This window comes from Paralichthys olivaceus, chromosome 5 (assembly GCF_024713975.1).
Source record: "Paralichthys olivaceus isolate ysfri-2021 chromosome 5, ASM2471397v2, whole genome shotgun sequence".
In the NCBI taxonomy this organism is placed as follows: domain Eukaryota; kingdom Metazoa; phylum Chordata; class Actinopteri; order Pleuronectiformes; family Paralichthyidae; genus Paralichthys; species Paralichthys olivaceus.
In genome coordinates this window covers 9059528-9087295 of record NC_091097.1, presented here as the reverse complement: position 1 = coordinate 9087295, position 27768 = coordinate 9059528, and the positions used below count along the sequence as shown (strand labels likewise).

The 27768-nt window shown below is 41.7% G+C and overlaps 1 protein-coding gene across 14 annotated transcripts in view; it reads left to right on the top strand.

Annotated features, from left to right (window-relative positions):
• srcin1a (SRC kinase signaling inhibitor 1a) overlaps positions 1-27768 on the top strand; it is a 103471-nt gene that overhangs the window by 1884 nt on the left and 73819 nt on the right. For 4 of the 14 annotated variants that reach the window (XM_069525719.1, XM_069525716.1, XM_069525720.1 and 1 more), the window contains exon 1: positions 16733-16991. The exons of 2 other annotated variants lie outside the window; for them this stretch is intronic. In XM_069525719.1, the coding sequence (XP_069381820.1) occupies positions 16862-16991 (130 nt within the window). In that variant the 5' untranslated portion in view covers positions 16733-16861. Of the gene's footprint in view, positions 1-16693; positions 16992-27768 lie in introns of those variants that run through there. 8 more of the 14 variants (XM_069525724.1, XM_069525722.1, XM_069525728.1 and 5 more) reach the window with 6 other exon arrangements.

Sequence of the window (27768 nt, the reverse complement as noted above, 5' to 3'; positions counted from 1 at the left end):
TTGCAGAGGCAAACTGCTACATTCTCTTCAACAGTGCAGAGTGTCTAAATAAGGTAATTACTCGGGATGATTGCAAGGGCTCAGCAGCGGAATAGTAAGCAGCTTTTTAAAGTGTGGAATACTGATACTTACAACTTGACAGATCAGCTTCTAGCTGCTGTATTTTTTGGCTGGTGACCTTTGGAAGCTTTCATCTCTTCAACTTGATATTTGAATTCTCTTGGCAGATGCTTGTATTGGTCTCTTTAAACTCAGAGAGAATTTAGCGTGAAGCTGAGGTGAAGATTACAGCTGCAGTGGCATGAGACCTTTTGCACCACAGCCAGAGGTCTGTGAGTATACAGGATATTTTTAGCTAAAGCTTGTCCTTGGATTTCTGTCTATTTTCCACTGATTGACTTGGATTAGGTTGTGTATTTTATCCAACAACAGGGAACAGATTTGGTCGAATGTTTGAGCAATAAGTTTCTTTCCTACGGAGGGAGTTTTTTCTGGAACTGGATCCAGCAAATTCAGGTCTCCCGTCGCTGCCAGCAATGTGCCAAATCAGGTTAAGCTTTGCCAAGCTGGCCGATAGAGAACTATGGCATAAGGGTTTGCAGGCACAGTTTAACCACAGCCTATCATGGCAAATAGATGCATCTTTATAAGCCAATTACAGAGTTGTACTAGTTCGCACTGCTAGGCTAAACCGTGAAGAATAGATTACGCTCTGTCAAGCATTAAGCCCAGTATTAGCCTGCTGGAGAGCTAATGCTTATCGTGGCATTGCCATTGTACGGAGACGGCTGTTCCAGGTAGTTTTCTGCCTCCATGTTACGCCTCATACGCTCAGCCGAGGTTTATGTCAGCGCACGTGTCTGTCTATCTGCTGATCCTCTCTGGTGAGGCAAAAGCCAGAATGTGCCTATAGAGGGGCCTGCAGAGACTGAAGATGTTATTCTGCATGAGGAGAAAATGCTGGCTAGGACACGGACATGGCAAGGCTGCGCACAATGTGAAGAATAGAGTGATGTTCATCCAGCACCATTTGGACTGAGTGAGGCACTGAGATGACCTCTTGTGTGACAGACTGATGGCAGAAAATGCGGAGGATGTTGTCTTGACAACGTGGGCAACATCACGACTCACTCAGGGAGGATGAACCTTTGAAAACTTTGAATATTTCATATGTCAGTCTGAAGTGGGTAGATTCATACTTCCTACATTCATGTAAGACGACATTAATGGAAGCAGATAAAAAAAAATGCTATAAAATGTTTTGTTTTCAAACCAGCTGGGTCTTTTCATTTCGGAGGACAATACCTGATAGCAGGTGGACTCTGCTGGGTCAGGTCCTCCTTTGTTTATCTAACATGCAAGGACACTCCAAATGATCCACATTATATTGTCGCCTTTGTTTAGTTTATTTATCTAAGGATCATGTCACAAGCTCCATGTTTTTTTAAGCAGAAATGTAAATTACTGAATCCACAGTTGCTTTGAGCTTTTAAATGTCTGTTATTGACGGCAGCATGCAGATATGTGGGTCTCATTGTGTCTGCGGAGTCATTGTTTTGTACTTATGCACCTGCTTATTCCCCTGGTCTGTGCGACACAAAGCCCCAGCGATGCCCGCCTTGTGATTGGCTGATGGTGATGCAATGTTTCATGGCAGAGGAGCTGCCTGTTTTGAGGGCATTTCCTAAGTAATTGACCCTACTGGGAATAGCGTTGCCAGAGTTGTACTGATGTTAAAGCTAATCAGCCAAACAAAATATTAACATGATATACAGATTCCAGTCGCTTTGCACATTCTGGGCCACAACCTTTCTGTGCTTAAAAGAGGCTAAGCACATAATGACTGTGCGATGGGAAAATGCCAGACTTCTCCGTCAGACCCAGCAAGCTGTTCTTTGTGTGAGCTTTGCTCATGCAGTGTCCTTGTCTCAGCGATTTGTAAATGCAACAGGACGTGAGCTCACATATGTGAATCCACATGCATGTGTGTAAATATGAGCTTTGCATTGGCACACAAAGGGACACTTATACACAAGCAGCATTTTGTCATCCTGGAGGTAAACTGATCAAAGCTTGCATCAATAGCAAATAACAGAAAAAAGAAAAAGAGCTCACATCGTCTTCATGTTTTCTCAGGTTTCTCGTACTTGGCGAGGATTCCTTGATGCGAACTGAGGTTGCAAGTAAAAGAAAAATCGAATTGTGATTTGAATGGTTTTACCTTTTTACTCCAGGGGTTTGTGATCTATATGATGAGCCTCTCACAGCTGCAGTAGTAAGCGCACTAGTAAGCTCTCAAGGTCATCAATGATTCAGAAGTTTAAATATTACATGCATTGATCAGAGGTGCTTGTTTCCTCTCCACAATTTCATGCATGGCAGAGTTAGATGTCCGCACATAGTGATGGACTGAATATTAGCCGTTGTGTTTGTATTTTTGTTTGTTAAATGAAATGGATGCATTTACAAATTAAGGCAAAACCCTTTCAACGGTATTTTGAATATTTAATCCCAGAATTGCACTGAGTAGAGCAGATACCTCCGCCAGGGCCCAACAGTCACCTTAACTTCAAGCTGCATCAAATTGCACACACTCATACAGTAGATATCAGTTCCCAGGCAAACTGAAAATGTAAAAAAAAGAAAGTGATACAACCTTAATACCTTGATCCGGATCTGCACCAAAGTTGCATTGATTCTTTCCTGACCCATAAGTATCATGGAAATCCATTCAGTAGTATTGTGTGGTCTTGCTAGCGACAAACTGCTGGATAGATGCCAATAATCATGTCGTCAAGCATATAAGGTATCGACCATGATGCGTTGTCTCATTTCATAATAAAAATACATGTTTCTGCTATCACATTAGTTCAGTCGTGGCAGCGGCAGACTCGGGTTACGTCACATAAAAAGATTTCCTGTGAATCCCCTGTTGTGTAGAACATAGATTAAAAAGAGAGCACTGCCTTGAGATCAGTATTCACTTTCAGCAGATACACTGAGCTGAGGAACCCGAATCCACAAAGAGACTGAAGTGAATTGGAAATGTCATGTATGCACTCATGAAAATCAATGTGCACGTTGTTGCGTTTGCTTTCAAATAAAAGATTTAGCATGTGATTTGTTTCATAATAAATTCTTTCATTTTTGTCCCACAGTGCATGTCTTATTAATTAAACAACAAAAGTAGGCCGCATGTCCTCTCCGTCTAAAACACAAAACACATAAGTGTTTTCTGATCATCCTGCTGTCTTCATCAGCAGGATGATATAATGTGTCTGTGCCTCCTGCAATCACTGTGGAACAATAAACAACTGTTATGATGTGGGTACGGTTTAGATTACGCAGACAAGATTCATGTAAAGATCATAGTTTGAGTTGAGATAAGTGCTTTAATAAGAAAATTAATTGGAAATTGATTGTTGGGTGGAAGTGGGAAACCACAGTCTCCCATGTTTAAGTCTGACATTTCTATCTCAACCTTCTTACATTGCCTTAGGACTCCTTTGCTTTTGTCATAATTATACAAACCGAAACAACCGATGCTGAGAATGTTTGACAGAATACACATTCTCAGATCATTTTCAATTTATTGTAACATGAATAACTGTCAGTAACGATGCCACACACGGTGCTGTCCATTGCAGGGTACAAATATCCTCCTGTCAGCTCCTACAGTTTGCATGTCGGTACACAAATCAAGTGAGATGGTTGCAACTCAAAGAAATAAAATGACAGTAAAATGACTCCACAGCAGCTTGTACGACATAAACCTGAAGTTTAGTGCACTGGGGGTCCACAGGGCCAATACTTGATTATCCTCCAGGTTTTCCCGGCTCACAGAGCTCTAGTTGGTCCACAGTGATATGTTGGAAAGGTCCTGTTGCACTAATGTGCTGCTTGAAAGCTCCAGCCTGTGAGTCATAAAAACAACTTGTTGTGCGTTAAGGTTTTCTTTGAGACATAACAAAATGGACTCTAAATCAACAGTAGCTCTCCGCTGACTGAGAGACCAAGTGGTGCAGAGCCGCTCTGTGCGGCAGCAGGAGAGTAAAAGAGCAAAGGTTGTATATTTTCTAAGTGGTGTCGAAGTGTCATGACAAAATGTTTATTAAATCATGAAAATATCACATCTGAGATTTCAGCTTCGCTATTTGACACTTTACTGAATTGCATAAAATGCATCCTACCAGTCAGGAGCTTTTCAAGGGACCTGGACAACCCTTATTCAAACCAAACCAGTCCCCAGAGAAATACATGATACCAAACCACATCATTCCAGTCTTCAATTGAATTTTTCGGCATGGGGCCTTGTTAGGGAGTTTCTGACCATGTTGGCACTGCAGTGAATAGCTGATCATAGAACGTAAAGGGGCTTTTCACAAAATGGTTGTCGCGGTAGACTAACGTTACCAGCCATTCTCTGGGGCCCCCTCTCAGCTCAGAGCATTTGCAATTGCTTATCTGTTGTAATGCCCCTGCTACCAGCAATTGCAGGACTTATTAGATTTTGAGGGCATCTTCTATTGTCTCCATTTCACTGCAACTGGTGAAAATCTTAAAGATAATGTAAACATTCAAATTTTGTAGATTAAAAAGCAGCTGCTTGTCTTCAGAATTCCTTGTTGCTCCTTATGAATCTTTGTAAGACTCTGCTTTTGTTCTAATGACACAAGTGAAACTGCGCTAATTAAAAATCAGTAGTTACATTTTATTTTCACATCCTACTTCTCCTGTGTAGGAGAGAATAGATAATGACACATTTCCCATTCCTCCTCTGCCTTCACTGCTCTCTAAGCCTGTGGCAATCAGCACACACACGACTGACAGCCTGCAGAGAAACACTCAAATTTCCAGCACAGTGCTGTCTGGATCTTTTATATTTACCCAGTTTTTCTAAATTGAGACATCAGCTTGTAAAACCTTCGCTAACTTTAAAACTGACTTTGTGATCATTGACCGGTGTGTGTGTGTGTGTGTGTCTGTGTGTGTGCTCGCACGCAAATTTTGTTTTCAGTTGTGTAATTAACTCAAACATTGATTCACTGAATCAACCCTCTGAGTCAGACCCGGGAGAACCACTCCCTGTGACGTTTATCCAATGTAATCACGTCATGTTTTAGTAATGAAGTCAATAAAAGAGCTTCGTTCAGGTTAATGGAATATTTTTGGGAAATGCTTTCTTGTGCTTTCTTGCTGGGAAAGAGATTAATGCCACTCTGTGTAGTTAATATGATTTTAAAGCCAACGGTTAGTTTAACACTAAGAATCAGGGGAGTACGTTACTGTTGGACCGAGCCAGGATAACTGTAACCCCCTATGAGCAGCTCTAAAACCCACTAATTATCATCTAATGTCTTTGTTTGTTTAGTTTGTGGTGGAAAAAAAATTCAGCTGCTTTCTGGATCCAGTTACACACTATCCAGACATGTGGTGTGGTATAATCGTCTCATTTAATAATGGATTTCTCAGCCTGGCTGCAAAAAATATTTTCTTCAAGAGTTTACTGAGTAAATAATTTTAAATCATCATCATAAATACATCATGTGTTTTATCACTTCTTTGTCATGGCAGCGGAAACAAAATGCAAACACACCAATGACATATCCCCTCTTAATTGGGTGATGATATGGCAAACTATTTTGTCTTTACACCTAGTAGTTATTTAGCAACATTCTGTATTTTGAGTCTAGTTTGTGTCTGTTGGCCTGTTTCAGCTCAGTCTCTACCACCTCCTGAGGCAAATTTCTGTCTCTACTGCAAAATGCTCCAGGATGTTCACCAGCCAGTTGCGTCCTGTGTCTGTATGTCCTGTTTGCTCCTGAATAGATAGCAGAATATTTGTTTTGCACAGAAAATAATGCAATAAGAAGAATTAGTGTGAGCTAAAATAGCAAAGTTGTGGGCCAGGCCATGAACTGAACCTCCCTGTAACGCTGAGAGGAGCTGCATATTTAGGTGAGCATGAGGAGGAAATGCATCTTTTTCTATATACTAGGTCTGCATCTCTAAAACCAAATAAATTCCCTCCTTATCCCTTATCGCCATGCATATGAGCCTCACCTGATATTTAGTTGTTACCTGAAATAGCAGCAGGCGAACACTCTGCTTTTAATATTCGGTAGAAATGGGGCACACAGTGTTGGAGTCAAATACATCTGCTTCCTCCCTGCACGGGACAGCGGCGGTCTAAACATAGCAGATGCAGATCATGTTGCACAGTCCTCCTTCCTGCAAGCTTGTGTTTTGTTAAGTGGACATGTTTTTCTGTGGTTATTATTAAACATTTAAAGGCAGGTGAAGGCTTAAAATGGTGCAGAACAGGTTGAGCCGAATCACTTACGAGCTCCTGAGCGTGGGATGGAGTGCCTTTCAAATTAGGGAGCGCACCATTTACATTTCAAATACCTCTGGGCTGAAGGCTCATTTCTGGCATCTGTGTTATTTCAAAGAGGGCGCTGAACTGAAGCAAGTGAGACACCTGAAAGAAGGAAAATAGTCGTTCCCACTTAAACTTCCCCAGCAGAAAGAGTTGGAAGAAATGGAGATAACGAGCAGAAGAAGAAGAGGTAGTAGTCCTCCTTCCTCCTACTGTCTTCCCTTATGACTTCACAGTCATTCCAAAGATGATCAGTGCAGGAACACAAATTTGAGCAGATTAGTCTCCTTCTGCTCCTGACTGGATCCAAATACCCCCCCCCCCCCCCCCCCCATCTCATTCTGTTCCTGGACTCAACAGACTCCTTCACCACAGTCCATTTTTTCCTCCTGATTTGCTTTAAGACGAAAGATTGAACTGTAAAGTGAGACTTCAAATCACTTTGCGGAGCATCAAAAACACAGATCGGCCTCAAACATCCGAATATATCAGCATTTTTACTGTTATGGCCGATCGGTGGGTGTTTTGTGGCTCAGCTACAATTTAAATTTCCATCCGACATTTAAACCTCAGCCACATTCGCTGTCAGATGTGTTTCTAGTCTGGTGCGTTTCCCCATGTGACTGCAGGTTTCTGCTGCAAGAAAGAGACGAAACTCTGCTGTGACCTTGTGCACAACTTTTCATTTCCTTACCTGTTTTCCCACTAGGAGCTACCCTCCTCACAAGGAAACCGATTCCCTATGTTACCGCTCACTAATAAACATGTAATGACTTGTAACCGGCTGAGAAGCAGATATGGACTTTGCATTATCCAGTAATGCAGCCAAGCCTAAAAGATGGATTTTCTATAACAGGAGGGTGGGGGGGCCGCTGCAGTTACAAACATAGCATGTGAAATCCGCGGATGAGTCCAAACTCACTGTCATAAAGTATTAGAGCAGTGAGTATGAAAAGGTCAGATCTGTTTTCCCCTGAGACGGACCTGTATCCTTCTGCTTCATCTGATGCTGCTTGTGTTTTGTGTCTTCTGATCGATTTGCCGGGTGGCATCCATTTCCTATACACAGTGCATGGCGCATGAAACATAGTCAGTGTGCGACAGACACACGGGCAGGAGAGAGGCACACTGTGCACGAAATGTGTTTTCTGACTTGTTGGTGAAAATGAGGAAGATGGAGGAAAATGGCTGAGCTGGATGTGCTCCTCAGGTTTTTGTGTGGAGCTAGTTATTGTTGCTGGTGGTAGTGAGTCACTCTTCTGTCATAATCTCAGCAGCAAGGCGACGAGTTGCCTTCTAATGTTTGACCTTGTTCAATAACAGGAGCTCTGTTGAGGGCTCAGAGGTAATCAGTGCCGGAGCAAGAGCTCGGCCCGTGGGTTACAGCAAGGGTGTTTGAAGGTTGTCGTGGTGCTGACGTGTTCCTTCTTCAGGGCTGCAACAAGTTATATTCTTTTTGCATCATTTTATTTGTTTGGATTTTTTATTTATCATTTCATCAAGTAGATTTGAATTTAAAAAAATTAAGTAATCTCTCAGCCCTCCTGTATATTTTAAAAATTAAATCCTAAATATATTCAAGAATAAGAGTTTTACCTTGATCACCAATTTACTTCGGCGTCTCAGCATGCTAACATTTACTGAACATGACATACAGTTGACCTGCTGCTAAATACAAATTCAAGGTTATAATAATAATAATAGTGCTGGAGAAACACTTAATAATATATTTGAATCCATCCTGCGGAGAACAGTCTTATCTGTTCCAAATGCAGTGGCTAACAGTTGTGCAGTCTTTTCATGTAAAACCACAAATGTGAACCATAAGGTGGCACTATAGAGGAAATCCATCTCATAGACGTGTGAGATATTAAACTATATAAAACTGAAACGCTTGACCTTCTGGTGGAGTTAGAGGAAGGGTCAGAGGATGATCAGAGTTATTAGTATTCATCCTCTGGAGATCATGCATATCTGAATAAAATATCATATTAACACATTTAATGGCCGTACAGTTTTTTTTTCAGTCAGGACCGAAGTGTGTGATAGCCTGACAGATGTTGCCATCTGCAGGGCTTTGCAACACGCATAGCAAAATAAAAATCAGGTGTACATACGTGTTCATGAAATCATTTGTCAAATCATTGCATGCACGCTCACGACACCTTACGATAAGAACAGCTCCTGCCTTCACCAAGCCCTACATATCCTCCCCCAGTTACTAGGAAACAAGAGGCTCACAGAGCCGGTTGTGGAGGATGTGGAGGTGCAGCGGAGAAGCAGACCAGCATCAAGGGGTAACGTGATTATGAGATGTGAGGCTCTGGGGTTCAAAGCTATAAAAATGCTACATGCATTAAATAGATCAGTGTGTCACATGTTGACATCAGTACGTTGACACCTGTGCACATGCTGCAATTCGTGTTTTAGGCATAAATCACATTTTATCTCCCTCACTTCCCTTTTATCTCAACTTCACAGTGATCCAGAGCATTCTCTTGTGTGTTTGATCAAATTTGTTCTTTTAAAAATGAAGGTGTATTTTTGTTCTCTCCCTGGTGTGATAAATGTGTCCGCAGCCCTAATGACTCCACTTGGTCATTAGAGTTCCCTCCCTCGCTGATAAACAAAGTGTTAACCTCATTGAGCATGCATGTGGTATTACACTGCCATACATCAAACAACTGCATCTTCCAGCAGGTGTAAGCGTAGCGGTCCTCCCCTTATAATCTGTCTTTGCTTGTGTATCTCTGCATTTATTTTATTTTTCTGCAGGTACATGTATTTTGACATTTAAGTGTTTCTCCAGCATTATTATTTTATTTCTGGCAGAGACGTGGGTGCGGCAGTTTGGCTCCCTCAGCTCCTTTTGGTTTGGCAGATGTGTCGGGAACCGGGGGCTGGCTTGTGTTGCATTTCTCTCTCCTTCTTTTTCATGCTGCCTGTGGGCACACTGGGATGCCAAAGGCCATCACGGTAAAATATCAGCTCCACCTTCTAGATGGCAACAGGAATGCAGCACTGATGGCAGTGAGAAGCTCCAGGGTTTGGCAGCAGGTCCTCCTCCCTCTCACTAACAAAAAACAAACAGTGATGGAAAGGAAAACACAAATAGCCTGCCTGTCATTGAGATAGTTTATTATGTATCGAGTCCCATGTATTGATGGATTATGACACAATTGGCCCCCATCCCAAGCCACCCAGACTTTGTGGTTGTCTCTTTTGTTGACACTTTGCATCTGTCTTTAGTCATTTTGTGACTCTTTGGATGCTTTGTGGTTGTTTGCATCTCTTAGTGGACATTTGATGATGTGTTTTGATAAGCATTTGGAAAACTGTTGTTGTTTTTTGTAGTTATTTTGCTTCACTTATTGGTCATTTTGCATTTCTCTCTGGTCATTTTGAATTTGCTTGTGGATCGTTTGTGTGTCTTTGGGGTCACTTTACAGACCATTGAGTCTGTGCCAGTATTCAGAGTAAAGATTATTATCCATTTATTATTTTTTGTCCATAAACATTTTTCATATTTAAAAATGGCCATTAAAAATGGAGAACAAAACAAAAAAACATACTAATATGAGGTCTTGGAATGAATCATCTAACATAATAAATAGGATTATTACGAGTGCTCGGTCTCACTGGATATATAAGCACATCATTTTCTCCCAATTCTTTCTGGAGTCTCGAGTTGTCTGTAAGATGATAAGTGAGGCAGTTTCTCTGGAGCTAGTGTTTTGTGATGATCTTTGTATTTGCTGCTGGCAACGTCTTTAGAAGATAGATGTTGTTTTTTTTTTTCAGTCCATGAAGGATATTTCCAAGCTCTACATATATTAAGACATTTTTAAATGATTTTTGACACTTAGTTCCAGAATGTGGGAAGAATTAAGTAGTTGGAACCCAAGTCTGTGTTTCTCAGGCATTCAGCCACATGTTAGTCTTTGACATTGTTGTCTTTATTGTCCATGCTCTGTAATGTGATGACTTGTTCTAAATACCTCAAGTGCTTTCTAGGTTATAATCATCAGTAAATGTATAAATATCTGGTGGCTGTGTTGCATTAGAATCCATTTATTTTTCATGAGATTGCCTCTCTGACCATCTGTGATTCCTGCTCAGGTTATATGTTTGAGCATTGAATCATTTTACCAACAACATCTCACCGATTTCCTCAGCAATCAGAAGTTTCACTGACGCTCACTCTGAAACAAAGCTTCAAATATTAATACCATCGTAGAATTATTAATTCACCACATGCTCTGGGGGGGCGTTTGTATTTTACTGGTTTCATTAAAAGACGTTCTGTTTCTCAGCTGTGAAAAAAATGCTAGAAAAAAGGTTGCTGAGGCCACTGAGGACTTTGCCTTATTACTTTCTAACTTCCCCAGTGTTGTCTTTGAAATTGCATGGCTGCTTACCTCTGCGATGTGTCAATGCAACTTGAGAACGGTGAAACCACATTTCAATTGGAATAGGAGATCATCCCCGGATACAGTTTAAGCTTTGCTGGGAGAAGCAATAATTATGTACTTGTATGTTGACAATCAACGTGTATGTGTTTATATTGCACTGAATGCAATAACATAACAATGGCAAAGTTATATTGCAGACTTCTGGAAGTAAGGGAATAGAGAAGAGATTAGATGTGAGGTATTTAATAAATGCTGAGTCTAAGCTAAGTCCAGCACAAATTGACAAAGCCGTCACAGCTCACTAGGCTTCCATTGATGATCCCATTGTTTGTCACAGCACAGAGCCTGTTGTAATGTAAGCGTATAGATAATCGATGTCAAGTATGGCGATGAAATGTTGAGGACACAAAGACCTGGCGCCCTTGTAGTTTTGCATCCCCACTGAGCATGTGCACTCTGACTCACTCACTCACACAGACACGGGGAGAGAGATGGAGAGGAGTGTCTTTATTTGAAGTTCATCCCTCCTGCATTAGTAGTCTGTTCGAGTTTGGTGCGTGAGCTTGTTAACCACAATCTGTTGTTGCACTGTGTGAAAATGTGGTTCGGAGGAGAGCAGTTTCAAATTGTGCTAGAACACAAAGAGCCATCTTTGATTTGCATGTTTCCTCATGGCACTACTGTGTGTTGCATAGGGCATGAGCTCGCTGGAAGGATTAGTTGATCAGTATTGATCGACCACCATTTTGATTGTTGATTATATTTCAAACAAAAGTGTTGTGATGTTCTCTGGTTCCAGCTACTTACATGAGGATATTTCAGGTTCTTCTATGACCCAATAGCAAATATATCTTTTCGGTTTTGGACTGTTGTTCAAATAAAGCAGGATGTCTGAACACGCCATGGGTTTTGATAACTGATCAATCATTTAACAAAAATGTACAAATTTCTCAGGTTCTGCATCTACTGTTAACTAAGTATCTGTTCATGACCCAATAATGAATATCTCTTTTTGGGTTTGGGCTACTGGTCAGACAAAGCAGAGCATTATAAAATGTGTTTTAGTGCTGCATCAGTGGGCAAATCCACTTTTCACTTTTCTTTTTTTAAACATCTTCCTTAATACTTAGAGAATGATTCTTGGATCATGATGGAAAACATCAGACATGTTTAGGCGATAATTATGCATGTGTGAAATTTGGTGCCAGATCTAGTGAATTTATATGTGGTTTCATAAGGGGAGAGTTATTTGATCTACTGAAAGCCTTTATGAAAATAAGTACTAGTTGCTGCCAAACTGAAGATGCCACCTTAGACTTCAGATCATTGTAATGGAGGTTTGAACAAATTATCAATCCAACAAAACAATTGGAAGAAAATTCAATATTGAAAATAAGCAGCATTTCCCATTATCGTTGATTATTTGGTATAGAGGATGTTTTCACGTTGCCTCTTTTGTCCAACCAACAGTTCAAATTTGAAGATGTTAAATTAAGATTTGTCACTTTGTCCTAGTGCAGCAGCTGGAACCAGTGATCTGTTTTTATTTGGCGTTTTTACTTGATAAATGTCTAAAACTGTTTTTCCTCCTCTGCTGATCTAGCAGACATTTCAGCACTACTATACTTTTCCTCCATATTGGTGCCGATTTTTTGTTTCATGCTTGTGCCCCCGAGTGTGTGTGTGTGTGTGTGTGTGTGTGTGTGAGCGTGCCTCTTCTGCTGTTTGTGATAATGACAGCCGGCTGCGTTTGAATGATTCATAGCTGAATACTAATGAGACATGCTGCAGATGTCTCAGGGAAGCCAGGTTGTGCCCTTTAGGTGTCACTCAGCCCTCGGGGAAGCTGGTCACCTGCACACGTCGCTCTCACGCTTTCCAAACTCAAAGAAGCTCCATGCAAAATGCCAACTGATGCAGCAAGTTCTTAATTTCCTTTTTGTCCCAGGCTTGATTTAACCTTTCCAAACTCTGTGCATTGGTATGGTAATTTATGACACTTGGCACAATGCGTACAAGACTGAAAGCAATATGAGCGGCAGATTGAAATAGATTAATCATTTCTGCAGACGCTCCCCGATAGATGAGTTGTTTGGAAATTGAGTACAAGAAGAACTTACAGAAGAAGGTCACAGGGAGAAAGAACATCAGTATTGTGCTGCTGAGGGGAGCATCAGAGCTGTCTAATAACAACAGGCAGCAGTGTTGCTCTTCATTGCTCTCTTCCTCTCCTCATGTCTTCCTCTGTCTCGTTTTGTCTTCACGGTCAAATATACCTGATGCTGCCTGAGCATAGCATGACTTGATATCGATTTCTCTTCACTCTGCTCTGTTGGTGGGTGTTTGACGCAGGAGTTCAGGGACATGCAGGGCTTTGTTGTTGCCCCCTTGTTTGATGTTTTTGTTCCGTCTTATCCATCTACCACAAAAATGCCCTACCTCATGTGTGCCGCCCACCTGACAGGATGTCCTCTGAATGCTTGCCGTCGCCGGTGTCACAGTCTGCACCCCACGGGGGCCTGTGTGACTTTCCACTGGAGCAGCAGGACGCACTAAATCGTCAACAGGGTTTTTAAATGGAGAAAATATCCCGGTTATTGATTCCAGAGCGCCTTGGAAATCCATGTATGTTAAACAGTTTGAAAATGCAGAAATTCCACAGCACACTAATGGACGTGTAACTAGTTGTCGATACAGCTACTTGAATAGAGATTGGAGCAGAGAAGGTATAATGTGCTGTTTACAGCCATACGCCAGGATGTGGAATCACCTTACTGTCAGAGCTTCAAGATGGAGGATGTTGAGTGCAGCATATGTACATGCATATGCAGACAAGCAGCATACTGTGTTTACACAGTGCTGATGCTTCTGATTTGTTTACGTCACTTTAGATTGTATATTTCCTCTCAACCACATTATTATTATTATTAAAGATTGTAAGGCATTATACTTGCTTTGGGCACAGCATTCTAAAAATGTTATTTATGGATTGTATTACTCTTGATGAAAAGTCACTTGACAAGAAATTAATGTCTGACAACAGTTTTGATCAGCTAAAGATTTATGAGCTCTATACCCTGTGAGGATATACGAGGATATCCTTCTCTCTCTGTTTTATATTAATGTGAATGGATCATCTTTCATTTATAAGGACCAGGACCCGGTTATTAGTTAATTGCAGACAAAGTGTATTAGGCTAAATGTCAGATAATAAGAAACAATGAATTACAGTACAGGAATGCCTGACGTTTCTTCTGGAACTTTAGAAATAGTATTGTCATTATATTGATTGTCCATGAGAGGGCGCTGACAAGTTCATGTTTTCAAAAGTAAAACATTTTAATCATAGCTATTAAAAGAAAATAATTCAGGGACCTATATCAAAAAAGTGCATGCTATATGTTGAATGTCATTAAATGTACTTGAGCATATTTTTGAAAACCTAACTTCATCTTCATCAGCAGATATCAGCTCGTCTACTTTAATGTTAACATGTTTGCCTCTCGAAAATGATGATGATTAATGACATTTTATTGGCTGACAGATTAGGCGATGTTGAAAATAACCAGTGGATCTGGAACCAAAGTGCTACAGCAGCTGATTTTTATGCTGATCTCATTGTTACGGTCGACTCTCTTTACAATCCGCCAACTTTCTAAGCCTTTTCTAAATTATTATCACACCTGTCATCCTTCGTAATGAATTCCAGTCACACAGACTCTGCAGACCACTTAAGTGGAAGCTTCCCCAGAGTTCCTGTTGTAAATCACTCTGAGGCAGAAAAATTAAGAGACATGGGGCTATGACACTAGTTTTGTCTTTCGAAGCAAGTGTGTATTTTACTGTTAATGGAATTCAAGGGTCGACTATTTACTCTCCAACTCTTTGCCCCGTAACCATTCCTGACTCCAGTGCCAAGTTTGCACCTGTGCCTCTTCTCAGAGAGACTCATGTCTGTCTTTCACTGTCATTACCATCATCATTTTCTCTTCCCCCCTCTGACACATAATCACTTTAATTGGACTGCAGCTGAAATAGAGATGATTTTGTGACTGATAGGAGATAAGAAATGCATTTGGCATGAATTGGTCCTAAAATCCACTGTTTCCTCTCAAATATATGAGTAGGCTCAGGGGTTATGTCTGTGTGTATGAATGCATATTTCCTTTAGGATTACCAGTGGCAATTTTCTGTAGATCTGACAGGAAGCTCTCACTGTAGCCATTTTGTGCGTGCGTGCAGTGCAGCATCATCAGAGCTGGGATGTTTCAGCACTCATCTCTCTCTCTCACTTATTTCCTGTCACTGGCCTCTGGAAATGTAATTCACTACGCACCACAATTTATGTCTCATGACACGAGACGTGTTTACTATCAATCTGGCACGCCGGGCAAATCATTTCAGTCACATTGATTTTAATCACTTTCACCCGAGCATCTTTGGCAGATTTCAACTTTCGTATTCATCCCAGAGCTGTAGAAAAGAAGGTTTGTGGTTACATTACACCATCATCACTCTATTATCGATCTGCAGCTTTTCTTATTGAAGAACAGACAAGGCTGCGCTATTATTATAACCAAGACATATTGAGGGGGACTGTCTGTGCCTCTGTGTGGTTCTGTGACTGGAGGAAATGATTAAATCTCTACTTTTCTCCTATACGGTGCTGATGATGTGTGGAAAAGCAAAAATTATGATTTATTATTCTATTGGTGAATATGTGTTGGGTCAACAATATTCTTACCCTATGAATATTGTGAATATGTTCCTTCATGATTTGCATGGTATCTGCTTGCCATGACCCTCTGCCCTATGCTTCAAATGCAACGTTTACTGTTTAAACTCTTGATAAATGAAACCCAGCTATAGCAGAGACTCTGATCATAGTTCTATTTACATTGATTTTAAACTCTTTTAAAAGCTTTTTGAGAGCTTTTTGCCCATTGGGGCTAAAGTCCTCCTCTCAAGAACACCACAGAGAGAGGTGGATATAGATTTGTCCTGGCGGTTATCAGACAGTACGTCTATTCCTCTTGGCAGTTAGTGCCCATCGTCTGGTTTGTCCTGCTTCTTCTCACGCACGTCACATAACCAGATGTTTGTGTCCTACTGCCTGCTCTGTGCACCAGGCCCCAGGCCTTTGGCTATCATTAGAAAAGTGGTTTTATCTTCACAGAAGTAGTGTGTCTCTATGTGTGTATGTGCATGCTTGTGTATGTGTGTTTGTATATATGCTGAACATCATATCGTTACATTGTTCAGTAGATGTATCTACATTTTAGAGTGTGCAGTTGGTATTTTTCTCATTCTGTTTCTCTGGTGTGTCACAGCAGATTACATCATCTCCATAAGATATGTTACATTCATATTTCTGCTTTCCTGTGTACAGATACACAGGATGTCTGTTTACTGCTGGAATATAAATCAGTGTGAGAAGGAGCTTGTTGAACCGAGCATCTCCGCGATGTCACCCGTGCACAAACCGCGGACAATGGCGGGGCACATCTTTTGTGGGGCGGAGCGGCTCTGAGTGAGCAATTCTGGTAGCACCTTGGGCCGCCGGCGCTGTCTCTGCAATCACGCTCCCACCGAGGGCGGCCTTTCATCTCCAGCCCTTTCACAGAAAACCTTTCAGACGAAGAAAGAGGAAGATGGAAAGGGGGAGATCAAGGGAGGGAGAGAGAGTGCAGAGGAAAGGAGAAGGGAAGTGCTCCTGCAGCCCCGAGTGCACGTCTCCAATTTTGACTTTGAATAGATGCGCTGCTGATGAAGGGCGCAGATGTTGAAAGAATGCATAGAAGTTGTGTGTGTGTGTTATGAAGAGACCAAGCACTGTCAGTGAAGCTCCCCTATTGTGTGTGCTCACTGTGTAAACTGGCAGCCGTCCTGTTCAGGCCTCTGCTGCATTTTCCAACTTCAGTTTCTCTTATGAACATAATCATTGAGGCGTGATGCTACTGTGGGAGGGAGATGTTTTTTATTCTCAATATAGTAAATTACACTAGAGCACAATAAAGTACAGTACCGCAGTGCGCCGCTTTAGTTGAGTAGAGTTGTGCGGGTTGAGCTGATGGAGAGAGGGTGCTTGCTGGAGATGCAGGGGGAGGAGATGTTTGACGAGGACTACCAGGTGTTCTTACCTGATGGGCGGGCAGTTGGCCCCGTGTGGGTGCTTGGGCACGGACATCCTGCTGCAGGAGGTAAGCACATCCGACCACTGGGATCAGTTTCACTAAAAAATGTTTCTTTTGAAAAGCTACCATTTTAAAACCGCGATCTGCGCCAAAGCCTGCAGGTTTGATTTTCAGGCCGCTCTTGAAATGGCAACGTGGGGCTCAGGAAAATAGGAAGCGTGTTTTACGCAGCCAAGAACTTTCTCCTTCCTTTGCCATCATCGGGTTTGTTCGTTTTTGCTTTGTGTAGCATTTATCTAAAACAAACAACTGGCAAGCTTTGTTGCCTCTCATAAATCATTTAGGCCTATAGTTAGTCTGCCAAGTGAAGTGGGACACTTTTTTGATTTTTGCTTTTGGATTCTCTTTGCTCCTTACCCCTCTCTGTCATTGCTTTATGTTGTATGTGGGAATTTGGTGTGGTCTGTCATGCTCTGGCAGCTTTTTCCACGTGTGCTACAGAGCTCATTTGATGTCCGTGAGGATCTTTGTGAGGCTTGGACAGGAACGAATGGAGGAGATGCTGTGATTGATCATCAGAGAAGGAGTGGGAAAGAGATGTGTGCCTCCCAGTATTCACTGTCTGCCTCCCTCCCTCTCATTGGCCTGAATTGAACAGGCACAGAGGGTAATTAGCCTGTTCCATTTCATTTAAAACGTTCAAAAGACTTTGAAGTGAATGGGGAAACTGGCTAGAGAACAGAGATGTGGTGGGGAGATGAGAAAACTATCGTGTCTCTGCATGTTGGCAATTCGGCTATCGGATTGGGCAACTTTTTGAATAAAGTGGATAGAAAAAGGAAGTCTCTTCATTTGAATTGACTCTGCAATCTGCATTAAAATGTTGCTCCGCACCATGTTCAAAGACACCTCACACCTGTTACTTTGGTTCGGAATAACTTTGGTCTGAGCCAACAAAGTATATGTGTGAAAGCCCCTTAAGTCTCACTACAATTAGCATCCTTATTGTTGTCTAATGCTGCCTCAAAGAAATTGGAATGTGAATTAAACTCACCCACAGCTACATGCCAAATATCTGCTGGAGTTTTTAACAACTATATTCTGCATAGACAGAGAAGTATGATGGTAATGACTTCCACCTCTGTGCCAAGACAATCAGACGCTGATAATTAGTTCTGCCACTATAGCACTCTCAATCAGGAGAAATCCTCTGCAGCTATATGAGCTGTGATGGAGGAAGTACAGTGTGTGTGTGTGTGACTGTCAAAACCATTTTGTTAAATTATGATTATGACAGTCATTAATCCTGATTATCAGCCTTGATGATTACTGGAAATTCATCCTGCACTTTGGGTGGAGTATATCAACAACCTGAGATATTTTTAAATAAAACTGTCTATTTCACATTGAAACTGCATCACTGAAAGGGTTGGTGTCAGACGGTCTCCCGGAGATGAGGTTTCCTCAGTTTAACCTGTTTTACCTCTGCGCCATTTATACTGTAAGATTTTAAACATTTTTTGCAAAGTGTTGTCATGGATCATATACACCTGGCATTAAAATGCATTTCCTATCCAGATAAGTATGGAGATATGTGACCTGATTACCTTGACACCTGGTATTAATATCTGTCTGCAGTGGTCACATTGGGACCTGAATGTTTTGACAAATGCTTTTGTATTTACACTTGTGGTCACAATGCATCCCTGGCGACCTCTGGAGGTGATTTGAATGATCAGATCATAATTACCCTGTCCCTGACATGTATGGTCTTTGCTATTATTTTTCCCAATTACAGGCATGGGCAGTGTAAAAAAATCAACCTGGCTAACTTGACCAACCTTAACCGAATTTCAAAATTTCTGTTTAAACTGAGCCCGGCTTGAGTCGGGTATCTAATCACATTCCGTCATGGGTGCATGTGGTAAAGCTCTCTCCGATTGCAATCTGATCAACCGAAAACACATTCTAATGCCTGGTGTAAATGGGGGTAAATGATGGAGACATACCCTGTTAATTAAGCAGCATGCAATCATTTTCAAAGTAGCTTTGGAAGCATTAAGGCAACTAATGCTTCAATTTGCTGTCAGTCATCATCAGGGTGACAGATTGAGAAATGTCCCATTGTTCGTAAAACAAAAGTGAAGCAGGGCAGAGCTAAATGAAAGAATGATATTTTGCTTCATGATAGAGAGGGAGAGAGAGGGGGAGAGAGACAGAGGAAGGGAGACAGAGGAAGGGATGGCAGGAGTGTGCATGATTGAGATAAGCAACGGAAACATGGGGAGCCAGGCAGAAGTCCTCTCCCACGTACTGGGATCCCAGAGATACCTCCCACAGAAACGGTGGAGCACACTGCAGTTGCATTGTCACGCAAGGACATATGAAGGACACAGAGGGAGAGAGGGAAAGGGAGAGAGGATAGCTACACCTCCATGGCAGCGAGCATTCAAACTGAGAGAATTATACCACTGTAGCTCCCGTCCTCCATCATAAAAAACAATTATTACTGAGTTCAGAGGACAGATTGAAAAGTAATACCATCCCCTTTTTTTTTTTTTTTACAATCTTGGACAAAAGCACATAACACTAATTCTACAGTACCATGGCTGGTGATGGATCATAGTTATATTATTAAATTATAGTGTGCCACATTACAGGGGATGGACCAAACGATCACACAAGAGGTTCTTCCTCTGCCTTGACGACAGATCGTTCACTGTGGCAGAGTTCGACCTGATAACCTGCAGTTCTCTGAGGAATTAAGAAAGTGTAACACTGTGCTAAGGCTCATTTATGCTGCCTTCATGAGATATGTTTGTTTCAAATGATGTACCCGTAACTGCCTGCATACTATCATGCATCCTTTACTTTGGCATTGTTGTTAAGCAATCAATCCACTAGAGGGCTGTGGAAAGTTTTTGACAACAACAATGGCAATGGTGGAGGTTGGATATGTACGTCATAGGAAAGTGACGACTCTGTCTAGTCTCTTTCATCTGTATACTTAATCTATTAGAGAACATACACAAATATGGACCAAATGAAAGTAGTACGGACAGTAGGCTCCGTCTATATTCATATGCAATGTATAAGAGCCTCTGTAGGTGTGTAGATCTAACCAGATCTAATTCAAAGCATACGTTGTGTCATTGTAGAATTGGTCTTTGATAATATTCATCTGTTTAGTTTAATAGTGACTTTTGTAACGACAATTCTGATGCTTCAATGTGTGTGGCAGGGTGGATCATTGTGGGTTTGCATGTTTTGTCATGTTAGCGTGGGTTTTCTTGTCCAAAGACATGCAGATTGGGGTTAGACCAATGGAAGACTCTAAACTGACTGTATGTGAGAGTGTGAATGGTTAATTGTCTTATGTGAGCCCTGGGACATGCTTGCGACCTGTCCAGGGTTGTACCCCGCCTCTCGCCCAATGTCAGCTGAGATTGGCTCCAGCCCCCCCCCCCCCCCCCCCCCCAAGTTCTCTTCACCATGACTAAACTGTAAATCCCTGTAAAGTGGCCATTTGATGGTGAGATATCAGTGTCGTTGCCAAAACAACTCTGTCTGTTTCCTCCAACTATTTTTAGCAATGCTGCTGGTGTTGCTTTAGGGAGAGAAAAGTCCATCAGTCCAACGCTTCCCCTTAAATGTCCAAAGTGAAATATCTTGACAGCTATTGGCTGGATTGCTATTTTGGCACAGACAAACATTGTCTGCAGGGGACACATCTAAAGAAAATGCTGATTCCCTGACTTTTCCTGTATTTGATATAGTTCCTGTTGGGACATGATGTTGATGCACAGTGCAGTTAGGGATGATTGTGCGATATTAAATAGAAAAGGGCCGTTCAAATAAGATTTATGTAAAATTACAATAGCTTTATTGTTTGGAATATTTTTTAGTTTTTACCTTCTTTAAACTAAAGATTCAGTGCTTTCTAGAAAGTAAAATTTAAATGACAAATGTGATTACATTAACTTTGAGCTCCAAACATATTGGTGCCCCTGTGGCCTTGTATTGATACTGTAAAGAGAAAAACACCATTTTATAAAGAAAAAAAAAAAGTGGCCTTTCGTTTGGCAAAACTATCTATCCAAATGTTACATATATATCAATTCACAAATGTTCCCCCACTTAAAAATACTTTCCATTATCTTCTCTGGTTTGTTATTACAGCCTCATGGCTATAGATTTTAGTCTCCTTATTTCTTTTTCTGCGTCCCATCCTCCCCCGTCTCCTCCGCCTTTCCTCAGCACCACTCTCTCCGCTCCTTCTCGCCTGCCTTGGTAACTGTAACTATGCAGCAAGGTGTGGGCGGGGCCACAGGGGCTTTTCTCTGATTGGCCTAAAGCTGTCGGCATTTTTTGATCAGGGGACAGATTTGACCATTTGACTGTGGACCACAAAGTTAAATTGTCGTTGCCTGGCACACACCAGTAAGCAAGTTAACTCTGCTTCACTGGCCTTTATTCTGTGGAGCTGTGCATGGATAAGTCAGCACCGCACCGTTGGTTATCGGCCCGATGAGCTACTTGCTGCTGGTTTGCTTTGCACCTCAGTCAGACTTGTCCCCTGCAGTAGCACAGGTTGAAAACGCCGGCTAGACTGTGCCCTTGGCCTCTTCTCTGGGAGGTGAGGGGTTCTGACTTGGGAGGATCGCTCCCATGGGCGATTGAGCTGAGATATCCTCATCTTCTTACTCCCTGTCCTTCTCCTCACAGAGCGAATTTGGGTCAGACCTTGCGTGACGGACATCCTGCCATTATCGTCACTCAGACACACAAAAGGGAAAGGCCAAGAGCTGTAAAGTGCTGGGGGGCGGTGGTTGGTTGAGAGGAAGAGGATAGAGTGCTTTCCTCCTGTTATCCCTGCGGCGGGGCAACAGGATTGGACAACCTTCCCATGGGTGTCTTGCCTCCCTCTGACACATTCTCACCCTGCCATCATCACTGAAAGTAGAGGAGAAGATGCAGGCATGCGCACACATAATGAGATCACAGTAGCAAATCAGGGTCGTCAGTATGAGGAAGAGAGTATGATGTCTTGTGTGTCTTTCGTGTTGGACTTTTGCATCTGGGTCTTCTTAGGGTTTAGAAAGTGCAGACTCTCATTTGTCCAATTCTCACTTTAACAACTCTGACTTGTAGTCATTCTGTGATCCACTCCATGTGCTGTCCTCATCGTGACGCTGATATGACAAGGGCATGCGCCCCACTCTATTTCCACACTGTCAACAGATGACAGGGGTCGTACTCAGATCTAGCCTCTCCTCTCCGTTTCCCTCACTGTTCATATCTTGTCTTGTTTTTTTGTTCCTCAAATCTGTCTCTTTCACATTCACAAAAATCTTTCTTTTGATTTCTTCTTTTTCCAACTATGTCAAATGCCTCTTCCTTTTCTCCTGCCTCTGTTTCCACCGCTCAGTCATTATTAATGCTCAGCACACTCTGCATGCTCCCTAATTTGTTCTGCCAGTGACACTGATGTGTACTCAGGTAGAAGAGACAAACAAAGTGAATGTTGAGACTTTCCTGTGACCTGAAAAATTGAAAGTTGATTATACCTACTTAGGAGTTCCAGGGGAAAAAACACAAACACACAGACACACATTGCTGTGGGTTCCTCAATCGCATGCATGAATCTCTCAGGTATCCATGCCGTGGCAATAGCAGCAGTAGTACGTCCAATAATATCATGGTCCAATTAAGCAGCACAGAACCAGTTGCTGGTTCAAAGGTTCTTGTATCGAACACCAGTTCTATTTTTGCATTTTTTTCCTCCGTCAGTCCAAAGGCATGCAGCTTGGGTTAATTGGAAACTCTAAATTCCCCATATTTTAGAGGACAGGTCAGACAGGTTCTGTCAAGAGTGCAACCGGAGTGTAAGTAGTAGAGATAATTGATGGATGGATGGTTAACTGGAAAACCACATCCATTTTTGTTTCAGAGATGCTACAGGGAATTTATGTCAAACGAAAAACATGCTCTTAAACGTCTTGGACTCACTCAGGGTGTTACGGTTTGAAGAGTCAAATAATTACCTCCATTCCAGAGCAAGGTTTCAGCTGAGAGCAGGGTTTTAGGTAAAGGACGGGAGTTCCTCTCGGATCTGTCAGGCTTAAAGTAATAAATCCTCACATCTCTGGCTGGGATTACTTTTTTCTGTACCCACCTGTTAACAGAGGAGTGGTTTGCTCAGCCTTTGAGTATTATCACACAAGGTTTAAGTATTTGTAAGAAATATTAAGTGTCACGCAAGTGAAAAGAGGATAAAAATCATGATCAGACATGACATGCACATGAACTCACAGTAATATCTGAGACAGTAGCTCTTAAAATCCTCTGGAAAACAACACATCTGAGAGTCTTTAATGTAAAAGTCTAGTCCGATCATTGATTTAAGGTGTGTGTGTGTGTGTGTGTGTGTGTGCGTGTGCGTGTTTGCGTGCGGCGTGCGTGTTAAACTGAATAAGTCAAACTGTTCCTTTTCCTCACAATATTAATGCTGCTCTGAAAGCTAATGCAGAATACTTCCTGCACCAGGATATTGCAGAGGCAACTTCTGGTTCAACTCATAGTATCTGCCAATATACTGATGCCCAGTGCAAAACATAACCTCCTTTTGCACAAATGAAAATCTGCACAGTTCACACTGCATGAAGCTTATTGGGATAAATGTATGTATGTTCAAATAAAAAAACAACCGACACAGACCTGGAAATAAAACACAAACACTGACTATCAAAGGTTAGTTAAGTTAGTATTGATCAATATTAAGAAAAAAACATAACTCACACAAAGATGGTCATGACAGAATAGGCTTGAGAAATGATTGTTGAAGAACACCCCAGTGTCCCTACAGTTCATGCGCAGATCGTATCTTGCGGATGCATAGCATTTAATGTACAATATGTGACTTCGGCCACTAGGGGTCTCTCCATCAGAACGATAACAAAAGACCTAGCTGGATGACTTCATGAGGCAGAGTGGGATCATGGGAGTTGTCCTCACCACCATTTCTTATCTTGTTTCTTCTTGAGTCACTTGATGTGTCTGTGCTTTACTGGGAGAGTTTTGGCAACAGAACACGCAGCAAATGCCAATTAATAAACGGGGTCCATTACATCATACGTAGTTTGCCCCCAAAGTTACAACAGAAAGGAACAAAGCCACAGGTAAAGATCAAATATGAAAAGACATTTTATCTTGAATAAAATTGGGGATTTCTCTGGGTCTGAACATTGTGGAAAACATTTTGGATAATGTTAGTACACAAGTCAGAAAAATATATTATATATGTCTAGTTGTGAAATATTTTAATGGACCTGCACAACCGAAACACCGAACAGACGCAGGATATGCAAGGCATATCTCCAAAAAACTATGTAGATAGCAGAGGGCGCTGTAAAGGCTGAAATTAAAAAATGCAGACCGTTTTGTCAGTGGAAGCTGATAATGTTTTGGATTTAGCTCATTTTGCTTCAGGCAAAACTGCAGCACTGAAATGTGGAGGGAAAAAAGCCCATTTTTTTGTCAGTTCTTAATTGCAGGCTGCCCTCCTCTGCTGTGAAGCTGTGCAGATTTCTCTCCCAGATGACCGGACTCACATCCAGCCACCAGCTGAAGGGACAGAAATCTCCTTCCACATCACTCATGACTTTGTGCTACAGCAGACCTAACCTGCCAGTCCACATGCATTTTGAATGCATCATTTTAATCTGACAGTTACATTAATAATTCTCAGACTCAAGTTCATACAGAGGTCTCACATATACTTCAATATGGGGAAGGGTCAAGGGTGGAGAAAACACCACCTGTGTCACAGAGTCGGACCTCCTGATGCAGCAGAGAAGAGTTTGTCATCGTGTCCAAGGCTACCATCACAAATTTACATCCATTTCCAGGCTCAGTGATATTTCTCACCAAGGTCTGATGCTCGATCAGTTGGGGTTGGTTGTAGTTAGTCTGTGCGAACTTATGGGAATTCTTGCATTTATCAACGTAGATCAATATAGATATTCTGCCTTTTTACATTTTATTGATTTTTGTTAAGGTGAGTAGTGCAAAATAAAATAATGATAAGAATAAAGATTTGAGTTCATGGTTATCAAGTGGTAAAACATGTTAAGTATTTGAAGTTAAGAACGTCTGATCCTTGATTAGTTATAGCTGTAAATATTCTTTATCAGCAAAGATGTTTTCTTCTTCTGCCCTTTTCTGATATTTGAAAGATTCTGGTCAAGGTGTATTGTGCAAAAACACAAAAAATAATGGCATGGGTGAAGGTATGAGTCGAAGGAAAGGAGTAGGAGGAAGATTCTGTTTCAGGATGCCGATTGAAGCAGTTCATTCATAGACGACATTTTAGTCACTATACAATCCAAACAATGTTAGTGTTGATAATTATCATTAAGTCATTGATTAAGAAATAGGATTAAAGAGCTGAATGTTTTACAGTTGATTTAAATATAGATCAGTCCGATGCTGATTGAGGTAACCAACATCTCTTGCTCTACACACTCTCCCAACACTCTCTGCTCGGCTGTCGTAGTCTATTCCATTATCTGCTATAACAACCAATGTTTTTGCCAAAGTGACTCATGCTTTGTCGATGCTGTGGGGGTGTTGATGGTTGACACAGACCTGAGAATGAAGAGCCCAAATTAAATTTCATCAAGGGCCCCCAGAAGGCCTGGGACTGCCCTGTTGAGCATAGAGCCAAGCATTAACCCTCCAGTCCCCCTCCATAAAACACGAATTTCATTCCTCGCTCACAAAACAGAATGAACAGCACTTTCATTAAAGCACATGAGCGCTGGTTTCGTTTTAAGCCTTTTTATTCTCATTTCACGAAACATTTTCCCATTTATTATCTTGTCCTCACTCCCCTTGCACCCCTGTGATAACCTCACCCCTCTCTTATATGGTATTCCACATTTCTACACAAGGTATCATCAGATACGGCGGCTCATTACTGCTGATATTTGAACTCGCTGTTTGATACAGAAGTCTCTAACTGCAGCCAATTAAATAGCCAATTAGTGGATTCATTAGTGATACAGTCTGTTTTTCATCGCATAGATTATCCGAGTCAACATCTGCGCAGACAAAGCCTGAGCGGAAACTTAACTTTCACTGTGTAAAACTCTTGTCTGGATGTCTTATTGTCAGCAGAACCGTGTTCTTTATCCTCTCCAAGGACGTCTGGATCTGCACTGATAAGGTTAAGTAGAAGAGTTAAAAAGCTGCTTGCTGAAGCCGTAAAGCCTCTTAAATAAAGAAGCGCTCATAATTTGCCACTCTGGCTTTATTAATACAACAATGCAGCACATCGGCATCCGGATAAAGCAGCGATGAATGTGTGACATAACAGAGCAGGACAGGGCGGATGGATGGAGGGTAATGGAGAAGGACAGGTTTCAGACATACAGTATAAAGGAGCAAGTGCATGTGAAGGTGGACACAAACCCATGCACGAAAGCATTAGTGTGGATTTGTACTCTGCCACCCCCCCACTGCCTCCTTTTTTGAGTTGTTGAGATTCCTGTCGTCATAGCAGCGGTTTGATGTAGTGGTCCTCCCCTGAATGTGATGGCTGCCAGAGTGTAGGGCTGAATGTTAAGATCCAGAGTATCACAAATTAACAGCTGAAAAGAGGGAGTGACAGAGTGTTGCTGTGATGGTGATGGAGCCCACAGTGCAGTACCGCGCCGCCAATAGCCGATCGATATGTCACATAGTCCTGTCCGGCTTCCTGTTGAAAGAGCCGCCCTACTCCCTTCGGATCTCCTTCAGACCTCACTGAGTCTCCGTGTTTCAACTGCTGAATGCTAATTCCTGAACGGTGCCAGGGGCCCGTGTGCGCTCTCTAACGGCCATTAAAAGCTGCTTAGGACTTCACAGAACGCTGCACTCCATTTTTTTTTTTTTCTCTCCAACCCTCACTGATGCTAATTTGGTTGAGAGTGTTTAGTGCTTTGTGCTACAAAATCGACATGATTAATAAACTTAACTGCATCATGGGGTTTTGTGCAGGATTCAACTCTCTATGTGAACTGCAAAGAGAAGCTTTCTGCCATTTTTTTTGACGCCCTTATCTAGGTGACCATCCTCTGTAGCATTTAGTGGGTTTTTGAAGGATGAAGACTCCCTCTGTCCTCATCACACGACCGGGCGGTCATCAGGGACGGAGGATTGATGGATAGACCTTGAGAGGGCAGCTCCGCAGAACTGCTGACGTAGTGCAGCAGCATGATTAATGTAAAGCCCTGGCTATTTGGGAGCATATGTAACAATGATGTATTCTTTAGTTTTTTGTATTGGATAAGGTTCTTTTTCTTAATACAGCATTTACTAGTTTATTCACGAGTGTTTATTTAAACCAGCAAACATCATATCAAGAAACCCCTGACGATTGGATTTGAAAAATATAATTTACAGTGCAAACGCTCTTAAATCAAACAGCTTGCTTTTCACTATACTTCCAGGGACTGAGGTGCATAATCAGCAGCTAATTTATATTTTCTTCTTCTTTTTCACTCTCTGCCTGTGGGATATTCTTCTGAATTTTTAACATTACAAAAGGAACTTGTTCTCAATAAAGTGTGGTGAGTATTGCAATAGGAAACTTTTTTGCCTGTGTGGAGACATAAAATGTGTATAAAAAGTTGTGTTTTTTTTATACTGCATCATATGCTGATTGCTCAGCGGCTGACAGAAAAAAACTCTAAAGAGGGTAACTAACACAGCACAAAAAAATAATTGTCTGCACTCGTTCCTCACAACAGCAAGAACCCATCAAGACCAAAAAACATTTTCAAAGTCTGTTCTCCCCTCGACC